Raw genomic sequence first — 12,500 nt, forward strand, 5'->3', positions numbered from 1 at the left:
GAGAGAGAAAGAGAGAGAAAAGAGAGAGAGAGAGAGAGAGAGAGAAAGAGAGAGAGAGAGAGAGAGAGAGAGAGAGAAGAGATTGAGAGACAGACAAAGAGTCAGAAACAAAGACAAAGAAAGAGTAGAAGAAAATAAAAGTAGAAAAAAAAGAAAAAAAAGAAAAAAAAAACAGGAAGTAATCTTAGTAATAAAAAAAAAAACCTGTGTCTCTCTCAATACTACCCTTTGAACACGTAAGAATACATGAATAATCATAAGGCAGCTTCTTAACGTTCCCTGAGAGAGGTGTCTGACTAATACTTGCTTTGAATCTTGATTTGTTGTGTCTTTATCAGCAATAGAGGATAAAGATAGATATACAGACTGTTCGTGATAGACTGAGATACTGACAGATAGACAGATACCGAAACACACACAGAGAAATGTAACTATCGTTATGCAATATTTATTACAGTTATCATCATAACTTATGGAAGGCTCTAAACTAACTGATTCTATAGTTAATGGTAACTGATTAATAGTATACTGGGTGCTAAAGATCCCATTACGTTAAAGCAGCTAAACCACCCGTTTAATAGAAAGAATTAAAATACCCCCATTAGATACCCCATTAAGAGCATTGAACATATCCCATTAATAACCAAAAAAACATCAAATATAGACCAGTAATAGTCAAAGCCCTTATTCAATATCCCATTAAAAGACATTAGACATAGCCCATTAAGATCTACAGGCCCTGAAACACAACCCATTAGAAGTTAGAGCAGCACAGCTCACCTTCAAAATTGCAGCTCCAACGATAGCCCCCAGACACTGGCATATGATGTAGATGAGAGCTCGGACTACAGAGACATGACGGGCTACGAGCATAGCGCATGTCACAGCAGGGTTGATATGACATCCGGAGACATGACCCACGGCCTGGAAAAAAAAATAGAAGGGGAAAATAAGTTAAGTCTAATAATGAGAAAGATGTTTTTTCGCCAAAAAAAATGGGGGAAATTAAAGGTAATGATTACGAGGGGGATAAATTGCCATCATCATTTTCCGCTGGATACTGGTGGGAGAGTGTTGGGGGGGGGGGGGTGACAGTGTGAGGTTAGGATCCTCCTCTCCTTTCGCTCCTGTCCTCGTCCTGCAACCTGTATCCTGCTCCCGAGGCCTGCACCTCCTCCTGTAACCTGCGCCCCAACCCTGCGAGCTCTGCCTTGTTCTCCATTCCCTTTTTTCATTCATCCCATAGTTCCTCTCCCCGTTCCATGCATCCTCACTCTGTTCCACTCATCCACATCCTCTTCCACACATCCTCACCCTCCTTAATTTTATCTATTGTTATATTTTGCCCTGTTTTAATGTCTTTCATCCCAACCTATTGATTTATTTTTGCTTTTTATTTGTTAAAAGTCTTTTAGTCACTACATTTTTCGATTCTATTTCATGTTGTTTTAACTTTACTTATTTTCGTATGTGATCAGCTGTGTGTTTTTATGCAACATAACTTATTTTACAATATTTTTTCCCTCGTTTTAAATGTTAACATTGTATTGTATTACTTGTCATATTTAGAAATTGGGATGGCTATATGTATATTTATTTTTATTTACTGCTTCGCCGATTATTTTTACACTGACCTCACTTGCTCGAGTTAGTAACTTCAAAATTATAACTAGTTTATCATTACTCTGTAATTTTGATAATCTTTATTACTTTAATCTTATTACGAGTATCTCGTTTTTTCGCCATTGTCCTTGCTGGTGTTTCTGCTAGCATTAATTCCGCCATAATTTTCCTCTTACTTCTCTAACGCGTACGCGGCCTCTACACAGGTACCTGATTAATCGAATCTGGGAGGGAATAATCAGGGGATTCTAGGAATTGTGGAGGCAATGAAAATCAATGAAGAGGGAATAAACATAATCAACAAAGAAACAAAATATATATATAAATCGAAATTCAAACAAATCAAGATTCAGAAAGAAAAAAAATCAATGTCCAGGTGAGACGCAGGAGTGAGAGAGAGAGGGAGAATGAGGGAAAGAGAGAAAGAAAGAGAGAGAGGGGGGAGGGGAGGAAAAGAGACGGACAGAGATATAGAGGAAGAGAGAAAGAGAGAGAGGGGGGGGAGAGAGAGAGAGAGAGAGAGAGAGAGAGAGAGAGAGAGAGAGAGAACGAGAGAGGGAGAGAGAGTGAGAGTGTGTGTGTGAGTGAGAGAGAGAGAGACAGAGACACAGAGAGAGAGACAGACAGACAGACAGAGAGACAGAGGGAGAAAGGGAGGAGGGAGAGAGAGGAAGAGGGACAGTGAGAGAGGGGGGGGGGCAGTGAGAGAGAGAGAGAGTGAGAGAAAATAAACTATCTGGAATAATGAGAGAGAGAGAGTGACAAGAGACAGAGAGAGAGAGAGACAGACAGACAGACAGAGAAAGATAGAGAAAATAAACTTTCCGGAATAATGAGAGAGAGAGTAACAAGAGACAGACAGAGAGAGAAAGAGAGAGGGGGGGGACACGACACCTGCTTGCTTGCCTGCTTGTGCTAGCGTGGTTGAAGTGTGACTTGATACTCAGTGTGTGACTTCAGCTCAAGTTGTTACCGGAAGTGAGTGTGTGGGGGGTGGGGGAGGGAGGGGAAGGAGGGGGTTCGAGGGGGAGAAAGAGGGAAGGGAAGTGGAGAGGGGAGATGGTGAGGTGGGTGGAGGAGGAGGTGGAAGGAGAGGGGGAGAGGGAAGGATAGATGGAGGAGGAGGAGATGGAAGGAGGGGGGAGGGAGAGGAATAGGTGGAGGAGGAAATGGAAAGGATGGAGAGATGGAGGGATGGGTGGAGAGGGAAGTGGATTTAGGGAAGAAGGAGGGAAAAGAGAGGAGGGAGGGGGGAGGGGGAGTGGAGGGAGGCAGAGGATGAATAGTAGGGGAGAAGGAGGGAAGGATAAAGATGGATTGAGGGAGGGAGGGAAAGTAGAAGAGGGGGAGTGAGGGAGGGAGGGAGGGGAGGCGAGAGAGTATTGAAATCACTTTTTTATTTTTTTTTTTATCTTTGTTTTGTAGTTCTTGTCTATTTTTTTCTTTTGTACGAGGATCTTCATGCTGTGTATGCGTATGTGTGTTTATGTATGTGTTGTTCCTTGAATGTGTGATTGTGTCTTTGTGTGTGTATGTGTGTGTGTGTGTGTGTGTGTGTGTGTGTGTGTGTGTGTGAGTGTGTGTGTGTGTGTGTGTGTGTGATGTGTTTGTAATTCTGTGTACAAAAAAAAATACAATTTCAGGAATGATAAGCAACAATAATGATAATGATGATAGTGATAATGATGAGGATAGTAATGATAATGATGATAATAATAATAATAATAATAATAATAATAATAATAATAATAATAATAATAATGATAAAAAATATGATGATAGGAATGATGATGATAATAAAGTTGAAAGTAGCATGTCCCTTGCATATAAACATGATGACAAACAAACACAAAACTGTAATATATATCCGTCACGTGCCTGCGTTGCAACTTGACAAACCACAACATTTTTTTTTCTTTTACCAACTGCAAAACAAGTTTACCGTTTTAAAAAATGGCAAAGAGATGTGCATCAGCTTTGTCATAATTTTCGTTTCTTTGTTGCAATGCTTTGCAATTACAAAGAAATAAGGATGATAGGTGTTTAATAAAATGAAAATTATCACACTATAGGAATTATTATCTTTATGCACTGCACTGTGTGATCGTTAATCCATTACATTGCATCATAACTACTGCAACATCATTCATGGCTCACAGATATCATGACGGACAATAATGATAATGACGATAATTAAAGTAATGATAATAATCATTATGATCATAATGATAATGTAGATAATCAGAATGATAGTAATGATGATTATGATAAGAATGATAATGATGATAATCAAAATAATACTAATAATGATGATTACGATGATAATGATAATACCGATTATAATGATGAGGATAATAATGATAGTGATAATAATGAAAATGATAATGATGATAATATCAACATCAATAATAATGATAATACTAATAATAGTACTGATAATGATAATAGTAATAATAATGGTAATAATAACAATGATTATGATAATGATGATAACAGTAATGATGATGATGATAATGATATCAATAATGATGATAAGATTTATATTTCATATGATTATTTTTTCCTCATCTCCGTGACTTTTTTTTTAACTCTTATATATCTAATTCATTCATTCATATGTCTATTTATTTATCCACTTACTTTGTATACATATTCCTCCATTCATGTCTCTCTTTCTCTCTCTCTCTCTCTCATTCTCTCTCTCTCTCTCTCTCTCTCTCTCTCTCTCTCTCTCTCTCTCTCTCTCTCTCTCTCTCTCTCCTCTCTCTCTTTCTCTCTCTCTCTCTCCCTCTCTCTCCTCTTCTTCTCTCTCTCTCTTTCTCTCCCTCTCCTCTCCTCCCCCTCCTCTCCCTCTCCCTCTCCCTCTCTCCCTCTCCCTCTCCCTCTCCCTCTCTCTCTCTCTCTCCCTCTCTCTCTCCCTCTCCCTCTCTCTCTCCCTCTCCCTCTCCCTCTCCCTCTCTCCCTCTCCCTCTCCCTCTCCCTCTCCCTCTCTCTCTCTCTCTCTCTCTCTCTCTCCAAGGCTGAAAACCACCCCATCCCAGCAACACAGATCATTCAAAGTCCTCATGAATAGCCAGGCCTACGCTGTAATGTCGTTTTCCCGCGCACGAGATCGGAATACGAAATCATCGGAGGTGTTATGTAAGGCTAGATGATCTGCTTTTCATTCTCCTCGTCCTTGTCATTGTGTGTTATGGGCAAAGAGATGTTTAGGCATAAAGGGGTGGGTTCTGTGTTATAACGTGCTTTGGTTATGTTGTGATGCTATCGTAAGCGCAGGGTGGTTGTTATACCGTGTTTTTGTTGTTATTTTGTTCTTTTTTTGAAAATGTATGTTGGTTATCGTTAAGCGTAGAGAGGTTATGGTATATCATGCATAGATGACTGTGTTATTCTTAAGCTTAAAGGGTTATTGTTATTGCTATGTATTGTTCCTGTCATCTCACGCAAGAGTGTTTGTGATGTCTTATGTATAGAAGACCTGTATTGCCTCTATGTGTTTAGAGAGTTATAGGTTGTGTATAGATCGGGTGTGGTATTGTTACCTTGTGTGGAAGATTTGTACATGAAAAAATGATTATATTTTAGGTGTAACTTTTTCATTCCTAGTTATATCAGAGTTTTAGAGTTGCATCTACCATACATGCAAAAAGGTTTATGTTACCGTTTTTTTCATGTAGAAGTTATGCTTTATGCTGTGTATAGGAATTGTAATATGGTTAGCATCTATATATAAGGTTTATTTCAGTGTACGTAGAAGTTTTAGTTATAGTTATCTCTGTGTATAGATAACAATGTTATCTTGTGTTTAGATATCTGTGATATAGCTCCCCTATGTATAGAGATTTGTATCCCATTTATTTATAGATCTTTACTTTGATGTTATCTGCTGTATGTATGTATGTATTTTCATGTTATCTGTCGTATGTATTTATGTATGTTAATGTTATCTGGCGTATGTATGGTTCATGTTAATGCTATCTACCGTATGTATTTATGTATGTTAATGTTCTCTGTATGTCTGTATGGTTGAACCATCGTCATAGCGTACGTATGGTTGTATTTCAACATTATCTGGCGCATGTATGGTTGTATCACCGTCGTTTTGATTCCAACCTTCCCAGCCCTGTTAGCCTCGCCGAAGGAGGAGGAGGAGGAGGAGGAGGAGGAGGAAGAGACCGCCGTCCTATGAAGAGATTTGGACGAGTCATTGTGCTGCGCGAAGAGAACGTTGCCCTTATACTTGTTAATTAGTGTGACGTCCTCTTGCTCTCTCCTCTTGAGTATAGTTTTTTTTTTCCCTTTTGGTTTACTCTTGGTGTGTATTCTTGTCTCTCCTCTTGATGTATAGTCGTCTTTTTTCCCTCTTGGTTTACTCTTGGTGTGTATTCTTGTCTTTCCTCTTGAGGTATACTTCTCTCCTTTCTCTTGGTGTACTCTTGGTGTATATTTATTTATATCTTCTTTGTGTATAATCTTTTCTTTTCCTCTTGGTATATCCTTTGGTGTGTATTATTTTCTCTCCTCTTGATGTCTACTCCTCTCTTTTGTCTTGGTATACCCTTGGTGTATACCTATCTATTAACTCCTGGTATATACTCTTCTCTTTCCTCTTGGTATCCTCTTGGAATATACCCTCTTCTTTCTTCATGGTTTATATTCTTTTCTTTCCTCCCGGTGTATACTCTTTTATCTCCTCTTGGTATACTTCCGGTCTATACTCCTCTTATTCTTCTTAGTTTACTCTTTATGCATATACTTTTATATCTTCTTATTGTGGATTCTTTGCCTCTTGATGTTCATACTCTCTGCGCTTCGTCTACTCCTTGTTTTTTGTTGTTCTTGTTGCGTTTGTTTGTTTTTGTTTTTGTTTTTTTTCTCAAAGAGGTACATTTTCAGAACATTTTTCACTACGTATACACATTCGTTTCCCCTTTTTTTCGTATTTGAAATACCTCTAACACGTTTTTGTCCATGGCTAACAGTAGCCACAACATTCTCTCAATAGCTTGTCTAACTCTTAACATTTTTTTTCTTTTTTTTATGCTACAAACAACCAGCATTTTCCTCTATCCTCTCTTTCTCCCCTTCTCTCCTTCTTCCCCCCCCCCCCCCCCCCAACAACATCGTAAAAATTTCTCCTAAACTCACGGCTCCAACTGTACCTCCCTCCCCCCACCCTCCCTCCACCCTCCCTCACCCCTCCCCCACCACTTCACCCCCCCTCCCCCACCACCTCACCCCCCCTCTCCCACCACCTCACCCTCACCCCTCCCCCATCACCTTACCCTCACCCCCAACCCCTTTCCTGTAGCCCGCATCTCCCGAGTCCACCACCAAATTTAAAAACAACAACATCGGTAGGCCTTACTCGCACCCGAATGCTAATCCTGCGCACAATAGCTGAAATTTCATAGGCTTATACGATGGCTGGCCTTCGTGCGGTGAGTGGGGGGGAAGGAGGGAAGGTGGGAAGGAGGGAGGGAGGGATGGATGGAGGGAAGGAGAGAGGGAAGGAGGGATAGAGGGAAGGTGGGAAGGAGGGAATGAGGGAGAGACAGAGAGAACGATAGACAGATATACAGACAGGCTGGCAGATAGATAGAGATAGAGAGATAAATACATAGATAGAGTGAGAGAGAGAGAGAGAAAGAGAGAGGCAGAGAGAAAGAAAGAGCGTGATGTGTGTATGTGTGAATGTGCATATAAGGAGGGGGGTGAGAGAGAGAGAGAGAGAGAGAAGACAGACAGAGAAAAACATCTCAAGATTTTCCTCTTTGTGTGCGGGGGGAAGGGGGGGAGGGGGAAGGGGGGGAGAGGAAGGGAGTTAAAGGGAATATAGTGAGGGGGTGATGGAGTCAGAGGGAGGGGTTATGTAATGGATGAATGGGGGTGATATATGGGCGAGGGGGGCAGAGGGGGGGGAAGGCTAGGTGTGGGTTCCTTTAGGACGTGAAGAGAGGGAGGGGAGGGGAGGGGATGATGGGGAGGAGGACAGAGAGGTTGTGGGTGTGAGTAGGGGGGGGGGAGCAAAGGGTTACAGAGACTGTTGTTGGGGGTGGGGGTGAGTGGGGAGGGAGTGATGAGTGGAGAGGGGGGATGAGTGGGGAGGGGGGGCGCAGATTTTTCATTAGTCACGCTGATGAATACACACGATTGAATATTACGGCGCGTTAGGCTAAACAGGAATATACGTTATGCAAAAATGATGCGTCTATGATATAAAAACACACGATTTCAAACTAAAGTAGAATTGTAATTGAGTTCATGCGTGTGTGTGTTTAATTATCTATATAAAATCTTTTTGAAACAGAATAAATCCATAGAACTTACCAAACGCGGAAGTAAAACGATAATATTACTAGGTATTACTATGGTCATTAGGAATTAACATTATCATAATCTAGATAACTTCAAAGCCAAAATTGTTCACCAGATTTCAAAGCGTTCAAAGTGAAATCTTGAACTTAGATCAAACACAAGACTTTAACGACTTTTTAACGATGTGAAAGCTTCTCTCTCTCTCTCTCTCTCTCTCTCTCTCTCTCTCTCTCTCTCTCTCTCTCTCTCTCTCTCTCTCTCTCTCTCTCTCTCTCTCTCTCTCTCTCTCTCTCTCTCTCTCTCTCTCTCTCTCTCTCTCTCTCTCTCTCTCTCTCTCTCTCTCTCGTTCTACACACTCATATTATGAAATGACATAACGGTGTCACACCCATAACCCATAACACATAACACTTTCATTATACTCATAATATATTCATAACACTGTCGAGACATTGTCAAAAAACTCATAATGCAGTCATAACACTCAAAACACTATCTTAACACACATAACACTGGCATGAAAAATGGTTAACACTCACAGCATTGTCATAACACCATAGCACTTGCATAACACTTGCAAAATACTGAATTTACTGTCAAGGACCAAAGCAGATATAATGTAATCAAGGCTTTTCAAATTTGATTAATCAATTAGTGATCATAATAATTAGTAATTATAATGATAACTATGATAATTATGATAATGATGATAATGATAATTAACTGAGAGTAATCATGATGATTACTAATGTTATGATTATCATTACCATTATTATCATCTTTATCATTGTAGTTATTATGATTATTATAATTATTATGATCATTACTATTATCATGATCATTGTCATTATTATCATTTTCATATCTATCATTATCATCATCATCATTACTCCAATGATAAGAGTAACATTAACAATAATAGCGATAATAATAAAGATAATAATGATAGTTATAATGATAATAATGATGATAATGAAAATGATAATAGTAATAGTAATTATATTAATGATAATGACGATAATAACAAAGATTATAATTATAATGATAATAATAACAATAATAAGGATAATAACAATAATAATGATAGCTACAATAATGATAAGGATAATAATGATATTAATAATGATGATAACAATAATAATGATAAACCTAATAATAATGACAAAAAAAAATAATGATAATAATAATGAATATGATAATTATGATAATCATTGTTATGATACGAAAAAGACTAAGGATGATAATAATAATAATGACCATAAAAATTATAAAAATGATAATAAGAATAAAAAGAATAGGAAAAAATAAGAGAATATTACTACCATGGATTATATAAAAATCGGATTATATAAAAAGATGAAAAAGATATACATCGCAAATATTGCAAGACATTCTGCGTGCACTGAGAGTCCTGACGCAGCAACACAAAGCAAAACAAAAGCAAGTCATGAAAGTAAACTCAAGTACATGTCTGTGTGACTGACAGCGTCGGTTTGAGAATTGCATAGGTACACATTGCTCCATTTTGCAACTGCTACATTTGTGGTTTAGAATTTCTAGGTTTATGAACGATCAGGATATGAAATTTTACTAATATTATCAAAGTAGAATCAATACCCAATGTGTGAGTCAGTCTTGTATGCAAATTAGCCTGCATGATTTGGAGACTGACTGTGTAAATAGGAAGGGAAATGCACATACAACACAGCACTTATTGCTAATGCACGGGGGAAAGGGTTATATTTGATTAAGTATTGAAAAAAAGAAAAAGTGATGTCATTAAGAGGAATTTGAAAAATGCAATCAAACTATTCATTTTAATTAGTTCTCCTTCTCCACACCCTCTCTCTATTTATCTATCTATTCATCCTTCTCTCTTTTTCCCTCTTTCTCTCTCTATGTCTCTCTCTCTCTCTCTCACTCTCTCTCTCTCTCTCTCTCTCTCTCTCTCTCTCTCTCTCTCTCTCTCTCTCTCTCTCTCTCTCTCTCTCTCTCCCTTTCCCTCTCCCTCTCTCTCCCTCTCCCTCCTTCTCCCTCCTTCTCCCTCCTTCTCCCTCTTTCTCCCTCCCTCTCTCCTCCGCCCTCCCTTCCTCCTTTTCCCCTCCCTCCCCCCTCCCTCCCTTCTACTTCCCCCTCTCTCAATCTCTCTATCTCTCTCTCTTACATACAAAATCCTGAAGGTAGCTCAACAATACGATTAGATAGCATGCTTTAAGTTACCTATCAATTTAGAAGTAAAGAATCAGATACTTCACAAATAAAACACTTCAGTATAAACTACAATCAAATACTTCAGATACTTAATCACAACAAGTACAGATAAACACCCAAGTATACGGATAAAATACCACGGATAAAATGCCACTGGAATACCTCCGATAGCATGGGAGTACCTGAAGATACTTATCCGGTCTTTAGGGTCATTTTCGTGTGGCAGATTTCACTTGAATCGCGAGAGATGGGAGGAGAAAGGAGGTGGGGGGGTGGGGGTGGAGGGTGAGAGAGAGAGATGCTGGGATGGAGGGAGAAAAAGGGAGGAAGGGGTAGGGATGGAGAGAGAGGGGGGGGGGGAGAGGGAGAGGGAGAGGGAGAGAGAGAGAGAGAGAGAGAGAGAGAGAGAGAGAGAGAGAGAGAGAGAGAGAGAGAGAGAGAGAGAGAGTATGGTAGAGGGAGAAAGAAAGAAGGAGAGATAGAGAGGGAGAGAGAGATAGAGAGAGAGAGGGAGAGAGTGAGAGAAAAGGAGAGAAAGAGAAAGAGAGTACTTACGTTCGTATGTATGTATTGGTGCATGTGTGTATATAGATACATAAGGTCAATAGTAAACTCATTCGTAAGGAAGTTCAGCAAGAGGACGTGCCTTAGCGGGCATTTCGTGCCTTGGGTGATGTTGGCGTGTTTTGTTTCCCTCTCTCTCTCTCTCTCTCTCTCTCTCTCTCTCTCTCTCTCTCTCTCTCTATATATATAATATATATATTTATTATATATCTATATATATATATAATATATAATTATATATATATATATATATATATATATATCGCTCTCTTCATCTCTCTCTCTCTCTCGTTCTCTCCCTCTCTCTCTCTCTCTCTCTATATATATATATATATATATATATATATAATTATACTATATATATATATATATATAATATATATATATATCAATATATATATATATATATATATATATATATAAATATATATATATATATATATATATATATAGATATATATATATATATACCTCTCTCTCTCCCTCCAACTATCTATACACCTATCCATCCATCCACCTATCCATCCATCCACCTATTCATCCATCCATCTAACCATCTATCTATCTATCAATCTATCGATCTATCGATCAATCTTTCTATCCATCTATTTATCTATCCATCTATCTATCTATCTATCCATCTATCCTTCTATTTATCGATCTATTTATCTATCTATCCATCTAACCATCTATCTATCAAGTTATTGATCTATCTAACTATCCATCTATCTATCTATCCATCTATCTATCTATCCATCTTCCCATCTATCCTTCTATCTATCCATCCATCTATCTATCACTGTTTTCCTTCTCCCTCCGTTCCGTTTTTCCCAGTCAATCAATTTTCACGGTTGGTCGCCCCCAAAGTCGCACGTATTATAAATCCTTCTGTGCATATCTCAACCGCAAAGAAAAATTACGTGCGGCCAGACAGCTGCGGTCACTTTGACACGCTCTGCAACATTCTGCAATAACACAGGGATGAAGAAATCACTACTAAATGCAAAAGAAAAACACTTTAAAAAATGAACCCAAGGAAGGAAACCAGACACTAAAATCACGAAATTGTTTGCAGGAGAAACCATTTTGTTTTCCCAATTGAGGGGCTGTTGAGAGGAATTCCGTTGCACATTGCAATTAGCCAATGAGTTTGCCGTATTTCTTTTTTTTGGAATGATTTGCAGTTTTCTTGATTTTTAGACAGCTGGGATATACTGTGGATATTATGCGTGAGGATTATATAAATTCGCAATAACATGAATTCTTATACATATCTCTTTATCTATCTATCTGCCTGTCCGTCTATCTTTCAATTTGTCTATCTGTCTATCCATCTATCTACCCTTCCTTATGTCTGTCTGTTTTAACACTTAGAGTCTTCGACCTCTTCGACTAAGAGCAAACACAAACCAAAAAAAGGTAAACAAACGCAAAAAAAAATAAATAAAACAAAAAAAAATTATAATATGACATTGAATAAACTCGTATTTATGAAACTGTTACACAACTATGGATACGAGTAACCGAGTTGTTATAACCTTGGTCATGTTTTTTTTGTATTCTTGTCACGTGATAGAGTATGGTAAGTGAGAGACATACCGTGGTTGATGGAGAGAAGTAGTCTATGGTAAATATCAATGAGATGGAGGGGGAAGAGGGAGTGGGGAGGAGGGGGAGAGAAGGAAGGGGGAGATGGGAGAGCGAAGGAGGGAGTGGCGAGGAGGGGGAGAGAAGGAAGGGGGAGGAGGGAGAGCGAAGGAAGGAGTGGCGAAGAGGGGGAG

The 12,500-nt window shown here is 38.8% G+C and overlaps 1 protein-coding gene across 2 annotated transcripts in view; it reads right to left on the reverse strand.

Annotated features, from left to right (window-relative positions):
- Window positions 1–12,500, reverse strand: part of LOC122258405 (aquaporin AQPAe.a) — a 52,009-nt gene that overhangs the window by 13,560 nt on the left and 25,949 nt on the right. For both annotated transcript variants that reach the window (XM_043024333.2, XM_043024332.2), the window contains exon 2: window positions 781–924. In XM_043024333.2, the coding sequence (XP_042880267.1) occupies window positions 781–924 (144 nt within the window). The remainder of the gene's footprint in view (window positions 1–780; window positions 925–12,500) is intronic.

This window comes from Penaeus japonicus, unplaced genomic scaffold, assembly GCF_977035675.1.
Source record: "Penaeus japonicus unplaced genomic scaffold, GWHDUDI00000001_assembly GWHDUDI00000013, whole genome shotgun sequence".
In the NCBI taxonomy this organism is placed as follows: Eukaryota; Metazoa; Arthropoda; class Malacostraca; order Decapoda; family Penaeidae; genus Penaeus; species Penaeus japonicus.